The sequence below is a fragment of the Desmodus rotundus genome, chromosome 2 (assembly GCF_022682495.2).
Source record: "Desmodus rotundus isolate HL8 chromosome 2, HLdesRot8A.1, whole genome shotgun sequence".
NCBI classification, from domain to species: Eukaryota; Metazoa; Chordata; class Mammalia; order Chiroptera; family Phyllostomidae; genus Desmodus; species Desmodus rotundus.
This window is the reverse complement of record NC_071388.1, coordinates 157493449-157514053: the sequence shown is the minus strand read 5'-3', so window position 1 is coordinate 157514053 and position 20605 is coordinate 157493449. Positions and strand designations below refer to the sequence as shown.

Sequence of the window (20605 nt, the reverse complement as noted above, 5' to 3'; positions counted from 1 at the left end):
ACTATTATGTATTACAAGGTGAAAAGACAAGCCACAGACTGAAAGATGAACTTAGAAATCCACATAACCAAGGATCAGTATCTAGAACATATGTCATATTCTTAAAACTCAGTAAGATCAAACAAAAACCCAGTAGAAAGCAGGCAAAGAATAAGAACCAGCAGTTCACAAAGGAAGAAACCAAATGTCCTAAAAACATATGAAAAGGTGTTCAACTTTAACTGTAGTCAGGAAAATGCAAATTTTAAATATATGACATTGATATCCAACAGACTGGCAAGAATTTATATCTATATTTCACAAGTTTTAACAAGTGAAAAAAAAGACAGGAACTCAAATTCCTGAGGGAAATATAACTGGGAATAAATAAGATAAAACATTGAAAGGCAATTCTTAAGTATCAATAATGCTGAAGAACAGTACACTCTGTGACTCAGCTATTCCTCTCCTAGTAGTCCTAGGAGAGGACAGTAAAGAAATTCTAGTATACACACACACACACACACACACACACACAAAGATATTCAGCGCAGACTTTTTGGAAACAAGGAAAAATGTAAAGCATCTAACTGTCCCTCAGCAAAAAAAAAAAAAAAAAAAAAAGATAGGCAACCTATGATTTAATTATATTATGGAATACTTAATAGTAGTTAGAAATAAATGAACTGGTTAGAAATAAATGAATTAGCAAAATGATAAATGAAAAGGTCAAACTCCAAAATAATTCATATAATATAAAATGGTTTATGTAAAATTTTAACACTAAAACAAATATTGTATAGTTAAATGTAGTAAAAGTACAAAAACATGCTCAGATATGACACAGGAATTTCAGGATAATGGTAACCTCTGTGGGCGGAAAGAGAAAGAAAAAGAGAAGATGACCTTTAGTTTTCTAACCAAAAAAGGCTCTGACACAAATATGGCAAAAGGTTAATATCTATTAATCTCAGTGTTAAGTACAAAAATATTTGTTATGCTATTTTTGTACTTTTCTGTATACTGAAAGTGTTTTATAGTTGAAAATAGTTTTAGAGAATATTATATGACATAAAAGTGATTAGAAAAATAATTACAGCCCTGGCGTAGTAGCTCGAGTTGGTTGGAGCCTTGTCCCCATATGCAGGGGGTGGGGAGGGTTTGCAGGGTCCACCCCCAGTTGGGACACATGCAGGAATCAGCCAATGAGCAAATAAATAGATGGAACAACAAAGCTGACGTTTCTTTCTCTCTCATTGTCTCTCTCTCTCCCCCATTCCTCTCTCTAAAATCAATTTAAATTTTTTTTTAAAAATTACAATCTAACAAGGCTTCCAAATTACTTTGTTGTAACTAAGTCTCAAAAATGACTAAATACTACACTTTTAGCTGAAGTAGAATATTCTACACTGAGTAGAATCTGTCTACATTATTTCTAAGAAATTCACAATAAGAAAGTACAATGAACACAGAAAAGAGAATAAAAAATTTCAATTCATCTTTTTCTTCCAAACCCTTGAATCATAAGGAGTGTCGTGTTCCTTCGTTTGAATTTGTGACTTGAAAGTCAGATATTGCTGTAAAGAAAACTCCAGATTCATAGGGAAGACAAGTTCACAAGTAACCCATGTAAATACATACACACTGTGAGAATAGAGCTGACTCCATCTTGAAAAGATTACTTCATTTTAAAACTAATCCGACCAGGACCCTTGAGCCCTTCCCCTTTCCCCCTAGCGAGGCTCTAGGTTAATCAAGAACTACCATGAATCCTTCCTCCACCACTTAGATCTTCATCAGGGGCAAGGCACCTTCAATGTTATCTACCTTTTAACTCACCCTGGTGTCAGGGCACCCGGCATCTGGTCCCTTTGCTCCCCTCCACCACCCCTGCATTCCTTTTGAAGCACCTTGGTCCATTTCTTAGGGAAATGTAAAACAGGTGGTCTGGGAGGTGAATGGTGCAGGTATCCATTTTGTCCTAACGCTGCCTAGGACTGCATCTCTGTAAGTTCCCAATTAAAACCCAATAAACCAACAAGCTAGATTTGTCTCCAGCACTTCATTCTTTCACCTCTTTGCTTCATTTGGGGAAGGGGGAGGGTGCCCACTTTGCATACATGGCCTTCTCAAGAAACATACATATGTAGTTGAAGAATGTGCTTTAACACTCTCTATACAAATTCAATAAACACAAAATATAACACAATTAACCAATTTACTAAAACTCTGAATACCTGTGAAGAGGATATAAATAAGAGAGGCAGACATGGCACAGGTCTTCATCACTAAATCTTTACTGAAAGTTCGTTCATCTGTAAGTATATAAACCAGAGATTTAAAAAATTGTTTAAATTCAGAAAATCAAATCCTTCACTATCATTTCTTACTGCACCTAGGCTACAGGAGTGCTGCCCCTACAGATGAGCTTAACAGTGAAAGTAAAACTTGCCACTGTTCTTTGTAGAAAAAGGTACAACCAGAATTCGAGGACAGGAATATATGCAGTAAGCTAAAAAAAGAAGAGAACAGGATCTCACTGCAATGGTGGTGACAGGTTGGCAGTGTAGGTAAATGCCATGCTGTGGACAATTGTAACACCAGGTACGGGCTCTAGACTTCGGCCTATAAACAATGGGAGGCTATTTTAAGCAAGGGAGTGATATATGTAAAGCAGAATTTTTGAGCCTATGTTAGACTGGACTGTGACTTACTACAGGCAGGAAAACAGTAACTTATCATGGAATAGGTTACAATGTGATGTAAGCCTTTATCACATTGTAACCTATTCCATGATAGGATATCTCTATCTTGTTCCTATTAGAGAATGAAAAGGACTAATCTGAGGCAAAATAAAAGAACAGGTCTCGGTACCAAACATGTAAGCAGCAGAAAAGGAAAGGCGTCAATCAAGAATGACAATAGCAAACACTGTTAGACATCTAACCAAAATCCATTCCTTTGTTTTTCCCTAGACATGAGACAACAAAGACCAAAAGTATACAAATTAAGTGATGAACAAAAGTTAATAAAAAGCCTGGGTGCCCAATGACACTCATAGCTGCTGAACTAGTCCTGAGCTGCAGTAAATGTCTTCAAGGTTTAAGCCACTATTAGCTGAGATTTCTGATGGCAGAAAAAAATGATACTAATTTTTTTTAAAGAAAGAAAGGAAAAATCTACATACAACTATTTTGGGAAAATATATAATTAATTTAATTTGACATTCCGGTTTTAAGATAATGGCAGAATATTAAGTGGACAACATTTTCCAAATTGGTGTAACTCAAAAATAATATTTCCCTCAATTTTACCATTGAACCTTTCATTATTCAAACTTACAAATATCTTTACTGTGCATTTTCTTAGGATGTTATGCATTGCAGATAGCCAAGGATATACAGCGTATGGCATTTCCTAAATTTGTTTGAGCACAGCACAGCCCTTCAGTACAAGATCTCTGCAAAACATGTCTAGTGATACAGATGTGAATATAGTTGATCCCTGAAACTTTGAGTAGAGTACACTGGACAGAACTCTCAGTAAAATATGAAAGGCAAATTCAATTAAAATGTCACCACTTTGGAACCACTAATACAATAATGGATCTGGACACTGAAAATCAACAGCTGCTAAAATCTTTTAGATACGGAACTTTATAACAAATGAATCGGGCTGATGAACCTGAAACCACTCATCAATCATAACTAAAGGAGAGGCAAGAAGACAGTCTGCAGCTCCTCCTATGATGCAACAGTAAGTATAAAACACTTCTATAAAGTTTTCTTGCCAAAAAAAAAACCACAACAGAACCTAAAATTTGATAAAGACCCTAGATCCACTACTGGTTTACAGGAAATAATAAACATAGGAACAGAGATATAATCGGGAAAACCCAGAATGTGGTTACTTCAAGTAATTGCAAAGGGAAAAAAGGAGGCTAGGCGGGGCAAGGGGGAAGGCTATAAATTGAAAAAGACCTTATGAGGACCTTGTTTGAATCCTAATTCTAAATCGACCCTGAAAAAGCAGTTATAAGACAACTGGGAAAATCTGAACCCTCACTGAATGTTTGAAGACACTAAGAAATAACTGCATATTTTGTTTGGGTTTTCTTTGTCTTGAAAATGTAAATAAGTATTGAAAAGTTTGCTGTAACTTTCAAGGATGTGTTTCCTTCTTCCAGGTCATTTGTTGGCTGTTGAAATTCTTCATCAACAAGTTGGCAGGTGAAAGGCGGTGTCTTGATTATAAAATTAGATTCCCATCATTTTCACACAACAACAATTGAAGAAATTCCCAGCTACACCCCTTCCTACTGTAAGATTAAGGCTAGGGGTGGTACTTTCACTTTCTCAGGCCATCATGACCCCATGAATGCCCCATGATTACAGTGACACTTCAGCCTAGACCAAGGATGGGCTTATTGATAGGAGTGAAATTCGCTCTCTCTTGCATAATGAGCTGGCTATAAGAACCTGAAAGAACAGTCTCTCCTCATATCAAGGGCTTTGTTATCTGAAAAGAACATCTCTTTTTTTAATATATTTTACGTATTATGGTGTTACAGTTGAACTCAATTTTCTCCCTTTGCCCCCCTCTACCAGTACCTCCCACCCTCTGGCAACCCATCCCCTTAGTCCATGTCCATGGGTCATGCATATAAGTTCTTCGACTTCTCCATTTCTTATAGTTCTTAACATCCCCGTCTATTTTGTATTTACTAATCTGTATTTCTTAATCCCTTCACCTCTTCCCCCATTCTCCCCCTTCTCCTCCCAAATGATAACCCTCTAAATAATCTCCATATCTATGATTCTGTTCTGCTTGTTCTTTAGATTCAATTGTTGATAGTTGTGAAATTACTGCCATTTTAATGTTCATAGTTTTGATCTTTTTACTCTTAAATAAGTCCCTTTAACATTTCATATAATAATGTTGTGGTGATGATGAACTCCTTTAGCTTTACCTTGTCTGGGAAGCACTTTATCTGTCCTTCCATTCTAAATGATAGCTTTGCTGGACAGAGTAATCTAGATCATAGGTCCTTGCTTTTCATTGCCTTAAATACTTCCTGCCAGTCCCTTCTAGCCGGCAAAGTTACTTTTGAGAAATCAGCTGACAGTCTTATGGGAACTCCTTTGTAGGTAACTCTTTGCTTTTCTCTTCCTGCTTTTAAGATTCTCTTTATCTTTAACCTTTGGCATTTCAATCATGATGTGCCTTGGTGCAGTGCTCTTTGCATCCACATTGTTTGGGACTCTGTGCTTCCTGGACTTGTATGTCTATTTCCTTCACCAAATTGGGGAAGTTTTCTTTCATTATTTTTTCAAATAAGTTTTCAATTTCTTCCTCTTCATCTCCTTCTTGCACCCCTATGATTCAACTGTTGGTACATTTGAAGTTGTCCCATAGGATCCTTAGCCTCATTTTTTTTCATTCTTTTTTCTTCTTCCTGATATGATTAAATGTTTTCTTCTTCCTTATGATCCAGTTTGTTGATTTGTTTCTCAGCTTCATCCACTCCACTGTTGATTCACTGTAAATTTTTCTTTATTTCACTTAGTGCAACCTTCATTTCCACCTGGGTCTTTTTTATGCTGTTGAAGTACCCAATGAGTTCCTGGAGCATCCTAACAACCAGTTTTTATAACTCTTTATCTCACAGATCATTTATCTCAATTTTTAGTTCCTTTTCTGGAGTTTTGGTCTGTTCTTTCATTTAGGCCATGTTTCTTTGTCTCCTCATTTTGGCAGCCTCCCTGAGTTTGTTTCTATGTTTTAGGTAGAACTGCTTTGACTCCCTGAATTAGTAGCATGACTTATGTAGAAAAGTGCACCTGTAAGTTGTATGAGGCAGAGCCTTAGGTAATTGCCAGGGCAGGGCAACCCATGTGAACCACACTGATGGAGACTCAGATATGGTGTTACACTCAGTGGCTCTGTGTGGGGGAGGGCTTTGAAGGGGGACAGTGGCCAATGCCTCGCCTCTGGAGTTTTGTCTGGGATGAAGCTATCCCCCTGACCCTCACCCTGATGCCAGACACTTCAGTTTCTCCCTGCATGCCACTGGTGCCCCTCCAGCTACTGCCTTGGCACTAGAGCCAGAGGGAGTGAGTCTAAGTCCATTATAAGCCCTTTAAGAGTAGATGCCTGAGAATTCCAGTTTCCTCTGCCACCCCAACTCCCACTAGTTTTATAACCAGAAGTTATAGGGCCTTATCTTCCTGGTACTGGAAACCTGGGTTGTGTTGTCTGGTATGGAGCTGGGATCTCTCATTTTCGAGGTATCCCTCCCAATTTCTATCTACCATATGTGAGTGTGGGACCGCCCATTCCATGCCTCAGCATCTCTGTGTCCCTGCATCTCTGCCCTTCTACCCCTCCCACCCATGTGGATGAATGTAACTTCTTTAATTACTTGGATGTCCAACTTCCATACAGTTCAATTTTCTGATGATTCTGGGTAATAGCTGTTTTGCATTTTAGTTGTAATTTTTTCTGTGGTTGTGCGAAGAAGCAACCGTGTTTACCTACACCTCCACTTTGACCAGAAGTCTGAAAAGAACATCTTCATTCAACTGGATGTAAAGGGGATAAACAAAAATAGTCAGCATATGCTCTCTGGTATGCAGAAAACCTAGGTTTCTGTAACAAGATATTTAACTGGAACCATTCATCAAATTATACATCCAAGAACCACTGAGCTGAAATCTCTTTCAGTAACATGATTTTCAAAAATTTTTTTTCTCATCCTCACCTGCGGACATTTTTTCATTGCATTTAGAGAAAGAGAAGCATCGACTGGTTACCCCCCATTCCTGCCCAGACCAGGGTCATATGCGCCTGGAACAAGGTTCGAACCACAACCCAGATATGTGCCCTGCCTGGGAATGGAACCTGCGACCCTTTGTTTACAGGACGACGCTTCAACCAACTGACGCCAGGGTTTAATACCATGATTTTAACCAACACTTTCAAGCAAATAATATTAAAAGAGCACCATCTACTATGAGAAAAAATGTCCTGCTCTTATAAAAAATAATTTACCCAACTTAAAAAAACAATATATGCTATTCAGACTATTTCATTTTCTACTAATATTTTTAAATGTCATTAAAAATACAATAAGTTTACCTTATTCCTCAGCTTATTAGAATCAATCCTGTGACCCAAAATGACCAAAGGCCAATATTAAAATTTCACTCAAGTCCACAGGCAAAATGTTGTTATATCTAAAGCTAAATTCAGCTTTAAAAAGAAGATAGGCAAGCAGACCTGAAGCTATCAAACCTTCACTGAACTTGAGCCCAAAAATGCAGTCCACTGTCAAATAAGATGGGTTGAAAGGTAAATGCAAATAAGATTCTTAATTTTGCTTAAAGAAACTCATGCAACATAACTGATAAATGTTATTGATGATAAAGATTACTAAAATAAAACTTCTCTGGAATTAGAAATGGCAGTTATAAATATTCCTGTGGCAAATATTATTCATCAGTTTCACATAGAAACATCTTAAAAGTGTTACAAGCTGAGATAATGAATAAAAAATGAAGTATCTTCCTTTGGATAAAACCTAACGTCAAGATATATCTGAGATCTGTTTGAGGGTCTTTATTTTTGGAAAGGGAATGTGGATTCAACTTAAGGCTAGAATTGAATCTGTATGTTGTATCCTGAGAAATCACTAGCAATAAAGTATACTGTTAAGAATTTCAAAAGGTCTCTAATTAAAATATCATGTTCTACAAACTTTTCTCATGACTGTAATATTCAACTTAGGCATTTAAAGAAATAAAACAAGTTTCACAATAAAAACAAGGAGTACACTTCCACAACACCAACTTCCCACCATGGCCAGTGGAGGGTGGAAAGGGATTGGAACTGGGTTTGAGGCCAGCACACACTGATTTTTGCACTTAAATTGCCCCTGAAGCCCTGGGAACATGTCACTTATACTTAATTATATGGTAAGCTTTGGGCTCAACTCAAGGCCAATATCCACAGAACTCCTGGTAAAAGGTAAATTAACCTACCCAGATTTTTGTGTTTGTCCCTAGTACTCAAAAGAAAAAAAAAAAAATTCTGAAGAACCACATTTGCTTGGAGACCCAGGATAATCCCACTGCTCTTCCCTGCTTCCAGCAGCTCCCCACACCAGAGATGGATGCTGGAAGGGATTTTAAGGTTCATTAATTCAACTCCTTATTTCACAGAGGAGGAAACTGAGGTCCTGGCAGGGAGTTGACTTGTTGAGAGTCACACAGCTGGTCTGTGGCCAAGTCAGCAGCAAGCTCTATGGTTCCCCCACCACCCTCCTGAATGAGGAGTCTTCTGGAAGTCAGTTTTTTGTTTTGTTTGTTTTTGTGTTTTTTTGCTTTTGTTTTGTTTTGATTTTTCATTTGGCATTCATTGTTATACTAGTTTCAGGTGTACCACATAGTGGTTAAATATTCACATAATTCACAAAGTGACATCCCCCCACCATAAGTCTAGCACCTACCTGGCGTCATACATAGTTATTACAATGTTATTGACTATATTCCCTATGCTGTACTTTACATCCCTGTAACTATTTTGTAACTGACAAGTTGTACTTCTCCATTCATTCACCTTGTTCACTCAGCCCCTCAAGTCTCCTCCCATTTGGCAACCATCAGTTTGTTCTCTGTATCTATGAGTCTGTTTCTGTTTTGTTTATTTTTGTTTTTTAGATTCCACATATAAGTGAAATCACACCATATTTGTTGTTCTCTAACTTATTTCACTTAGCATAATACCCTCTAGATCCATACACGTTGTTGCAAATGGCAAGATTTCATTTTTTATGGCAGAGTAGTATTTCATTGTATATATGCACCTCTTCTTGTCTATCCATTCTACTGACAATGGACATGGGCTGCTTCCATACATGGTCTATTGTAACTAATGTTGTAATGAACATAAACAAGGGTGCATATGCCTTTTCAAGTGAGAGTTTTAGATTTCTTCAGATAAATATCCAGAAGTGGAATTGCTGAGTCACATGGTAGTTCTATTTTTAGTTTTTGTGGAACCTATATGCCATTTCCAATAGTGGCTGTACCAATCGGCATTCCCACCAACAGTGCACAAGGGTTCCCTTTTCTCTACATCCTTGCAAATATTTTCAGATTTATTGATGATAGCCATTCTGATCGTTGTGAGGTGATATCTCATTCTATGGTTTTAATATGCACTTCTTTGATGATTAGGGATGTTGAGCATCTTTTCATATGCCTATTGGCCATCTCTGTGTCCTCTTTGGAGAAATGTCTATTCAGGTCTTCTGTCTATTGTTTAATTGGATTGTTGGGGGTTTGGTATTAAGTGGTATGACATCCTTATATATTTGGAATGTTAATCCCTAATCAGACATATTATTGATGAATACCGTATCCCATTCATTAGGTTGTCTTTTCATTTTGCTGATGGCTTCCTTTACTGTGCAAAAACTCTTTAGTTTCATGTAGTCCCACCTGTTTTTCTTTTGTTTCTCTTGCCTGAGGAGACATAGCCAAAAAAAATATTACTAAGAATGATGTCAAAGAGTTAGCTTTTTATGTTTTCTTCTATGAGTTTCATAGTTTTAGTTCTTACATTTAACTCTTTAATTCATTTTTTAGTTTATTCTTATATGTGGTATAAAACAGTGGTCTAGTTTCATTTTTTTGCATGTATACCTCCAGTTTTCCCAACACCATCTATTGAAAAGACTGTCTTTACCCCATTGTATATTCTTCCCCCCTGGTCATAGATTAATTGACCATGTAGGTGTCAATTTACTTCTTTTTTTTTTGTCAATTTACTTCTGAGTTCTCTATTATTTTCCATTGATCTTTGTGTCAATTTTTATGCCTATGCCATACTGTTTTGATTACTATAGCCTTATATAGAGTTTAACAGCAGGTATCATGATATTTCCATTTTGTTCTTCTTTCTCTGTATTGCTTTTGTTATTTGGGGTCTTTTGTGGTTCCATATAAACTTTAGGGTTATTTTTTCTAGTTCTGTGAAAAATGACATTGGTATTTTTATAGAAATAGCATTAAATCTGTAGTCTGCTTTTAGTAATATGGACAATTTAATGATGTTAATTCTTCCTACCCATGAGCATAGTATATGCTTCCAATTATTTGTACCTTTAATTTCTTTCTTCAGTGTCTCATAACTTTCTGAGTATAGGTCTTTTACCTCATTGGTAAAAATTTATGCCAAGGTATTTTCAATGCAATTATGAATGGGATTGTTTTCTTAGTTTCCCTTTCTAACAGTTCATTATTGGTGTATAAAAATACAATAAATTTCTGGACATTTATTTTGTATCCTCCTATTTTACTGAATTTATTCATCAGTTCCAGGAGGTTTTTAGTGGAATCTTTAGAGTCCTTTCTATACAGTATCACGTCATCTGCAAATAATGACAGTTCTACTTCTTCCTTTCCAAAATGGATGCCTTTTATATCTTTTTATTTTCTCATTACTGTGGCTAGGAAAAAGACTAATTTTTCAATATTAAGTATGATATTAGATGTGGGTTTGTCATATATCTCCTTTATTATGTTAAGATATGTTCCCTCTTTTTCCACTTTGCTGAGTTGTTTTATCATAAATGTATGTTAGATTTTGTCAAATGCTTTTTCTGCACCTATTGATATGATTGTATGATTTTTATCTTATATTTAGTTTATGTGGTACATCACATTATTAACTTGTGAATATTGAACCAACCTACCATCCCAAGAATGAAATTCACTTGATCATGGTGTATAATCTTTTTGATGTGTTGCTGAATTCAGTTTGCTAATATTTTGTTGAGGATTTTTGCATCTATGGTCATCAGGGATATCTACCTACATGTCTCTTTTTTTGTAATGTATCTGCCTCATTTGGGAATCAGGGTAGTGTTGGCCTTGTAAAATAAGCTTGAGAGCCTTACCTCCTCTTCAATTTTTTGGAACATTTTGAGAACGATAGGTGTTAATTATTCTTTGAATGTTTGATAAAATTCACTTGTGAAGCTATTTGGTCCAGGACTGTTTTCTAATCCTTGCCCAAGGATATGGTTATTGATAAGAGAGAGAAAGAGAAACATTGATGTGAAAGAGAAACATCGATCAGTTGCCTCCCATACACTCCCCAACCAGGGACTGAACCCATAACCTAGGCATGTGCCCTGAGCAGGAATCAAACCAACAACATTTTGATGTACAGGGTGACACTCCAACCAACTGAGCCACCCGGCCTGGCTGGTCCAGTACTTTTGTTTACTGGGAATTTTTTTCATTTCATTAGTAGTTTTTGGTAAGTCTGTTCAGGTTTTCTGTTTCTTCTTGATTCACTCGATTTCTAGTTTCATCCATTGTGATTGGAAAAGATCCTTGATATGATTTCAATCTTCTTAAATTTTTTGAGACTTATTTTGTGGCCTAACATGTTATCTATATTAGAAAATGTTCCATGTGCATTTGAAAGAATGTATATTCGGTACTTTGAGATGAATAGTTCTAAAAATATCAATTAAATCCATCTTGTCTAATATGTCACATAAGGATGCAGTTTCCTTGTTGATTTTTGTCTGGCCTATGAACTGATGTCAGTGGAATGTTAAAGCCCCCTATTATGTCTGTATTACTGTCCATCTCTCCCTTTATGTCCATCAATATCTGCTGTATATATTTAGGCTCTCCTATGCTAGGTGCATAAATATTTACGAGAGTTATATCCTCTTGTTGGATCGATCCCTTTATTATGATGAAATGTCCTTCTTTGTCTCTTGTTATAGCCTTTGTTTTAAAGTCTATTTTGTCTGATACAAGTGTTGCTACCCCAGGTTCATTTTTGTTTCCATTTTCATGCAATATATTTTTCATCCCTTTACTTTCAGTCTTTGCATGTCCTCTCTTGTAGACAGCATATGTATGGGTCTTGTTTTCTTATCCATTCATCCACCCTATGTCTTTTGACTAGAGCATTTATCCACTTACATTTAATGTCATTATTGATAAGTATGTAGTTACTGCCATTTTAGTATTCACATTTACTTTTTCGTCTCCTTCTACTTCTTAAAGTAGCCCCTTCAACATTTCTTGTAATAATGTTTTGGCGGTGATGACCTCATTTTAACTTTTTCTTGTTTCACAAGTTCTTTTTCTTTCTTTTGATTCTAAATGATAGCCTTCTGGGTACAGTATTGTTTTGTTGTAGGTCCTTGCTTTTAATCACTTTGAATATTTCATGCCAAACCCTTCTGACCTTCAAAGTTTCTATTGAGAAATTAGCTGACAGTCTTATGAGAACTCCCTTGTTGGTATCTAACCTACTTTTCTCTTGCTGCTTTTAAGAATCTATGTCTTTAACCTTTTGCATTGTAATTATGATGTGTCTTAGTGGGAACCTCTTTGGGTTCATCTTGTTTGGGACTCTCTGTGCTTCCTGGACTTATATGACTATTTCCTTCACCAGGTTAGGAAAGTTTTCTGTCATTATTTCTTCAAACAGGTTTTCAATCACTTGCTCTCTCTCTCTTGTCTCTCTGGCACCCCTATAATGTGAATGTTGGTACATTTGATGTTGTCCCAGAGGACCCTTAAACTATCCTCAGATTTTTAATTCCTGTTTCTTTCTGCTGTTCTAATTGAGGGTTCACGCCACTCTGTCTTCCAAATAACTGATTTGAACCTCTGCTTTACCTACAGTTGATTCCCTCTAGTGTATTCTTCATTTCAGTTACTGTATTCTTCATTACTGACTGGTTCATTTTTATTATTTCTATCTCCAATTTTATGTTTCCTATCTCCTTGTTGAAGTTTTCACTGAATTCATCTACTCTTTCCTTAAGTTCATTGAGCATCCTTATAATCAGTGTTTTGAACTCTCCATTTGGTAGACTGCTTGTCTCCACTTCCTTTGGTTCTTTTATTGGAGTTTTATCCTGTTCTTTCATTGGGGACATGTATTTCTGTCTCATTTCAGCTAGTTCCCTGTGTTTGCTTCTGTGTATTAGGTAGATCTGCTAGGTCTCCCAGTCTTGGCAGAGTGGGGCCCAGTGGCTCAATCTCCCTGTTCCCCTGACCCAGGTGCTCCAGAGTATCCCTTGTGTGGGCTGTGTGCCCTCCTGTTGTAGTTGACCCTTGATTGCTGCTGGCACATCAGTAGGAGGAATTGACCCTAAGAATGATTGACTGTGAGGACTGGCCATGACACAGAGAACCAGCTGTTGTGTAGGGACTGTTCCCATGGAGTGGGATTACCTTTAGTGGGGCTCTGGTGCTGCCAAGTCTGCTCTTTGGGGTGTCATTTGGACAGCTGGTTCTGGTGTGGACTAAAGCTTCCTACCAGGTGTGTTGGTTCTGGGGACTCTTGGGCTGGGGGTGAGGGAGAGAGGAGGTGGGGAGGTCTACTGCTGGCCAAGTTCAGCCACTGCTTGTGCCTGGCCCAGAGCTACCTTATAGGAGTTACAAAGTGATTGGCAGTTGGTTGTAAACTCTACTTGGCTTGAGGTGCCTGGGAGAGGCTAAGCTGTGAACCAAGGTTGGCTGCCACTAGTGCCACGCTCGGGCCACTTAGCAACAAGTACAGGGCACCCCAAGGCCATGTGTTGCTTGTTTGGAGGCTTTGAGATATTTTATGAAAAACCCATAGGCCATTAAGTGTGGAAAAGCTACTGAAAGAGTCTCAAGCTATGTGCTCAAGGTGCGTGGTGCAGGGTCTCAAGGAATCACCAGGGCAGGTGAACAGTGTTAGCAAGGTTGATAGAGACTCAAATTTGGCACTCACCTGCACCTGCTGGCTGGGTGGCAGGAGAGCTCAAGAAGAAATAATGCCAGCCCTCTGTCCCAGGAGTGAACTACTCCAACCCCTGCCTCTGTAGTTCTCATACAGAAGCTAGTTATTTCAGATCCTCCCTGTAGGTTCCTGGAACTTTTTGATCTGCTGCCCCAGAATTGGAGCTCAGAGCAAGTGAGTCTGTGAGCAATTAAGTCCATGCACTGGCCTTTTAAGAAGAACATCTGGGACTCCAGCAGCCCTTTGTCTCACTAAGCCAGTCCCCACTGGTTTTCACAGTCAGAAGTTATAGGGACTCCTCTTCCTGACAGAGGTTCACTGGGCTGGGAGCCCAGTATGGGGCTGAGACTCCTTGCTTCTCACTGGAGACCTCCACAGCCAGATATCTATCCTGTTTCTCAACCGCCACACCATGGGTGTGGGACCTGCCCTTCATCATTCCACCCCTCCCCTCAGTCTCAACGTGGCTTCTTCATATCCTTAGTTACAGGATTTTTCTTCAGATGGTCTTCAGGTGGTTCTCAATGATGGCTGTTCTGTAACTTAGTTGTAATTCTGATGTGGTCAAGGGAGGAGGTAAGTACAGCATTTACCTACTCTGCCATCTTGACCAGAAGTCTTGAATCTGGACTGAATTTCATTCCTTTTAAAGGCTGAATAATATTCCATCTTACATACAGACCACATTTTGTTTAGTCATTCATATGTCAATGGATATTTGGATTATTTTTTTAAATTTTTATTTATTGATTTGTGAGAGAGAGAGAGAGGAAATCGGGGAGAGAGAAAGAGAAACACTGATTTGTTATTCCATTTATTTATGAATTCCTGGGATGATTCTTCCTGCAACCTTGGCGTATCAGGATGATGCTCTAACCAACTAAGCTACATGGCCAGGGCAGACTATGTCTTATTTTTAAGAGCTCACATCTTTTTACTGAAATACATACTCAAATATTTATAAGTTAAATTATAAGATATCTGAGATTTGCTTCAAAATACTACGATTTGGGAGGAAAGGGTAGTGGGGAGAAGGGGAACAGATGAAACAAAACATCACTTGTTACTTATCCGATCAACAAATACCAGAAGTTCTGATAGTACTCTATATACTGACTAGGATGTCTGGAAGCATGCTCTTTTATACAGTGCTGGTGAGAGTGTAAATTAACTTCTTTGGAAGACTCAATCAAAGTTTAAAATGCACACTTCCTTTAACCAAGATATAGCTTCTGGGACTTTATCCTCATACACACACGTATGCATACATACACGTATGCACACACACAAAGAAGTGTGCATAAGCATTCTGTGTGCCACAGTGTTCAGAAGAGCCCAGAATAATAGCCCAAGGCTGAAAATAATTTATTTTTTTAAGAGTTTATTTATTTTTAGAGAGGGGAAGGGAGGGAGAAAGGGAGGGAGAGAAACATCAGTGTGTGGTTGCCTCTCACACACCCCTTACTGAGGACCTGGCCTGCAACCCAGGCATGTGCCCTAGACTGGGAATCAAACCAACAACCTTTGTTTCACAGGCCAGCGCTGAATCCATTGAGCCACACCAACTAGAGCACCAAGACTGAAAACAATTTAAACATCTATCAGTAAGGAACTAAATTTATAAATGACAGTAATATACAAAATATGAAAATATTGTGTAATATTATTTAACTTAAAAAAAATAAAACTGTTCTATGTGTACTAATGAGACAGTGTCCAATAAATACGTTAAGGGGGGAAATGCAAAGTACAGACAGCATGATACTATTCAACCAGACATTCACTACATCCATGTCTGGCACTGCTACAGACCAAATAACCCAAAACTTCCCACAACAAAACATCTACAAATGCTGAGTAAATTATAACTAACATCTTTTAAATGTTTAACAAAGCTCAAAAGAAAGTAAGGGAGATCTCTCACTGAGGAGTACAGTAGAAGAAATAGGAACCTTTACTTTCTAGTTTATCCATCTATTTTTATGTTATTTTTATCCAACGTGTATCACTTTTGAAACTAAGAAATTATCCCTGAAGTAGTCTGAAAAAAGATGTCATTGATTTAATAGTCAATGCCTGAAGCACTGTAATCTTAGGGCACATTTTCAGGTGTAACAGCCACTATTTCATCCAATTAAATCCCAAATTTACTAAGCACCTACTAAGTGCAAAAGACTGTGCCAAACTTTATTTCCAGGTGACAGCTAGATGAGGTTCCTACTTTTTAAGGAGCTTAGAATCTGTAAGGGAGAACCAGCAAAGGGGCAAAAATATGTATCACACAGGATAGAACATGAAAATGGTCATCCTCTGCATTGAATTTCAGAACTAAATGTTTAAAATTCCAATTTCTAGTTACCATCAGAACACCAAACCAGACATTATTTTACATTTTCCATTATTTTTTTTAGCTGATCCATCTATAAACATTTGTGACAATGACTGCACTTACTCATTAGTAACAAAACTAGGATGTAAATACATAGTTATTAATATAGTTTCCATAGCCTTTGTGATCTCATCCGACAAATGAATTCTCAGTTGTTTTCTTCCTTTGCTTTGTATACCTGTTAATACCATCACATTCATTATATCAGTACTACTGAATCTTTCCCTCATATTGGTATAATTGCATATTTGAGAGTTAAATAGTAATACAGGTGGTGAGGGCTCCAAGATTCTTCCCCATCTCCAATCCTACCCACGAGAGTCAGCCTACTTGGAAAAGGAATTAAAACATAGCAGGATTTCTTCTCTTTTACTATGAACACGGATACAGAGAAAAGTGAAATCCTTCCTTAAAATTTACTGAACAATAGGATTTACAAACTTCTTGGGCAGTTTGAATAGGATTTACAAACTTCTAGGGACAAATCAACACATCTCCAATCTTTAGCAACCTAAAAGAATTTTAAGAAACATCAAAAGCTGAGAGAAGTTAAATATATTCTGTCCATGCCAGGGTAATCCAGTTTTGCCCACCAGGAACACTGACATAATTTGTTCATGGTTTCCAGTTCTAAAAAGGTTCCAGAGGCAGCCTTTTAACTTGCAGTGTGGGCTAATTTCACCTGTGTCTCTCAGAGCAGTAGATTAGGTGTGTAGCCCAGAAGAATTATTCTGTCCAACCCACTGAGTTGTAAAAATTTCACAATAATTATATAGCCATAACACCTTTTACTGTCAACTCTTGTCCTTTAAGAATTTGAACATGGGAACTGCTGGCACATACAGGCAATAGTTCTGCATTTCAGATAGACCGTAACATGTCTTCAAATCCTATATATCAACTCATAAAGGGCTGTTAGACGGCTCAATTAACTATCTACGAGACATCGGTCAAGGTAAGTGCTGTAAGAGTAGCATGTGGACTATGTGGAGCCTGGATGCCCTAAGCCTGTGTGAGTACCTTCAAAAACACTCACTAACATAGTTCGGCTCCTGCACTGCAGCATCACAATTAGAGATCAGATTTGTTTCTCATCTAGGTCAACATGATAACTATCACTGTGTTCCAAAATTCAGGAAAGAATCACTATTATCACTAGTTCTTTGAGGATCTCCTAAATGCTAAAGTAGTCTAAGAAGTAAAAATGACTAAATAACAGTAAAGAATTGTTTCAACTCCTTCCTCTATGTTTTGAAATGCCTATAATATTTTTTTAAACATAAGTTTAAAAAGAACTAAAAAGGCCCAAACAAGAATGGCATATTTTAAAAAAACACTCACACAGGATTAAATGGACGTACAAATAAGAATGTTATTTGTAGAGGCAGCAGAGAGGTGTTCCAGCGCCAGCATGCCTAAGTCACCACCTGTGTAATCCCGAGCACCTTTTTGAAAACTCTGTGCCACACCTTCTTCTTCTGTACAATGGGGATAACAAGAGCAATAATCTCAGAGTTGTAGAAGATTAAATGAGTTAAATCATGTAAAGCAGTTAATATTTGACCACTGTTTACCAAATAGATGGGGAAAAAAACCAAAGTTTTAACAGCACTGTTGATAAGGCTGTTGGAAAACAGGTAGTCTCATTCCCTGCTTAGTACTAAGCCTTATGGAGGTCAATTTGGAAACCCCACTTTGGAGAATTTATCCCATTGATATTCTTGCACAGGTGTAAAAAGACAGGTATACCAGGTTTTTTATCTCATACTGAACCCAAATGTCCATCAAAAGTAATGATTAAATAAAGTATGGCAAATACATCACATCGAACACCATGCTGCAGTTTTGGTTTTTAAGATAGAGTACACCAATTCACTGACATGGAAAGACCGATTAGATAAGTGAAAAATGCAAGATGTGTAGAACAGTGCATTGGTATGTTATGTTTTGCATAAAACAGACTGAAAAATCAAAATACATATCCATCCTTGTTGGTTTTTGCACTAAGAGAAACTGGGCAGATGGGAAACAAGACAGGAGGGACATTCAAACCATGTGTTTTTATCTTTTATTTTTTGACTTTTTAGCTATATTCTTTTTCGTATTCAAATATTAATTCTCAAAAATATTTTTTATCCTCACCTGAGGACATTTTTTCATTGCTTTTACAAAAAGAGGAAGCGGGGGGAGACAGAGAGAAACATCGATGTGAGAAACATAGACCAGCTGCCTCCCTTAAGCACCCCAACCCAGGACTGGACCCCCCGCAACCCAGGTATGTGCCCTGCCTGGGAATCGGACCTAAAACCTTTTGGTTTACCGAACGAACGAGGCTCCACTGAACTGAGTCACACCAGCCAGGGCTCAAAAGTATTTTTTTTAAGTGTCAGTCTTACACTTCATGCTCTTGAATGTTAGTTGCAACTGTTACTGTTGTTAATAGCAACATTAGTAGTAATGGTAACAGTCTCTAAACACCTTTCTGAAGCTTTTTTCTTATTCCCTCTGCAGAGGAGCCTCCTCTAACTCCTGAACTATTTAAGGAGAGCGTTAATGTCTTATTCATGTTTAATATCCTAGGATCCTTGCTTTGAACTAGTTACAAACATTCTAGAGTAACAGTAACCTACAAGTACTCCAAAAAGAAAAGTGTCCATTTCTAAAGGGATTATACTCTATAAGACCTAAAATTTGAAAAACCTGAATAACTGGATTTGCTAACTTTCTTTCAACTACTGCCCAGCTAAAATCTCTCAGTCACTAAGTTTTTTCTTTTCCCAGGGCTTCCCTAAACATGTACTAACTCTTTAACTCACTGCGACCTCTGAAATGTCTTTTGTCCTAAGTTCCAACACCCTGGTACCTTGTTGAGTGGCTCCTTTTAGAAAAATGGTATGTATTAGACAGTGAATAAGGTGCCCTTTTAAATGGAGAAGAGCTAACATTTTATTCCTAATTAGCTCAGTGTTTTGGTTGTTCTTCTGGTATGGAGGGTATTTCTATAACTGACTGCTCAGTAGACCAATTCTAGATGTCATTCCAGCACACCAGATACTCCACTGACAGCTCAACAGTCACTTTTCATGCAGGCCCCTCCCACTCCCTCCTCCCTCAACCCCCATAAGCTCCAGAGCTCCTTCGCTCATAAAGAGACACACGACAGTTCAGAAGTCCTTTCCCCAAGCTGTCCGCCCGTGCAGTTGCAAGGCCACTTCCTCGCCTCTCATCATCCTGCGAGCAAATTCGGTCCAAATACCCCTCCCAGCCAACCCAAACTACATCATTATTTCTTCCCAGAACCAAGCAGCTTTATACAGCCTTTCCCAACAAGTACACAATTGACAGCTAGATACCAGATTCCCTGAGTATCCTTTCCTCCTCCTACCCCACGCACTGGCTTTCTCGGTCTCATTCACTCGCCCTGGCTTCCCCCGAAAATTCACAGCCCGGTTCCTTAAACATGCTCTCCGCTCTCCCCTCCTCCCTACCCCTTTCCACCGCTGACAGCTCAGACACCTCCATCCCCATGTGGCTGCACCCTCCCCCACTCCTTCCCCTTGACAGCTCAGGATCGGCTCCCGGGTCCCCATTCCCGGCCTCCCCAAAGCCCAGCCTGCACCTCCCACGGCGCCCCCCGCCCCGGGGGAGGGCTCCACTCACCCGCTCTCCCGCATCACGTTGCTGTCTCCGCAGTCACAGGCGCCCCCGGCCTGGCTGCGGAACATGTTGAAGTCGTGTCCGGTGTGATCACCCTGGTGGAAGCACTCCGCGCACAGCGACATGCAAGGGGAGATGCCGCACGTCCGGCAGCGATAGGCCACGAAGTTGGCTGTCCAGACCAGGCCGCAGAGCGCTGCAGGGTCATAGGCCCGCACAGCGGCGCAGAACTCCTCGTAGCCGCCGCCTCCCGCCAGAAGGCACTTACACCACTCCAGGGCTTCCTCCTCGGCCGCCCCCGGACCGCCTCCGCTGCCAGCCGCCGCCGCCTCCTCGCTGTCCGCAGCTGCGGCCAGCGGCCGCTCGGCGCTCAGCACCCGCTCCAGCAGCGCATGCAGCTCCTCAGCACCTGCTCGGTTGTCCGGCCGGCTGAGGGCCGCCTTCAGGTGCGCGGCGGTGGCCGCCTTGTCCAGGGCTAGCCCGGGAGCAGGCAGCTCGGGTTGGGGTGGCTGCGGCCCCCCGACGGCCGCCGCGGCCGCCGCCGCCATGATGAGAGCTCAGAATTTGGAGATCTCCGGGCTGCTGGCTCCTCCCGGGAGGGTGGGGGATTGACTGCTGCGATCGCTGGCCTGCCCAACTCTCGCGATATCCGCAGCCGCCGTGCACCTTCGCCGGATGCGGGCTCCTGCACACGCCCCCTAGGGCTGCGACTCCGCACGCACTCCCTCTCGCCCGGGACGCAGCTCGATTCACTTCCCGCTGCCTCTTAGC

General features: G+C 39.4%; 1 protein-coding gene across 4 annotated transcripts in view; it reads right to left on the bottom strand.

The window, feature by feature from the left end:
* Nucleotides 1-20439, bottom strand: part of UBR3 (ubiquitin protein ligase E3 component n-recognin 3) — a 200602-nt gene extending 180163 nt beyond the window's left edge. For all 4 annotated transcript variants that reach the window (XM_045196300.2, XM_045196301.2, XM_053918766.1 and 1 more), the window contains exon 1: nt 19838-20439. In XM_045196300.2, the coding sequence (XP_045052235.2) occupies nt 19838-20382 (545 nt within the window). In that variant the 5' untranslated portion in view covers nt 20383-20439. The remainder of the gene's footprint in view (nt 1-19837) is intronic.
* Nucleotides 20440-20605: the final 166 nt, after the last annotated feature.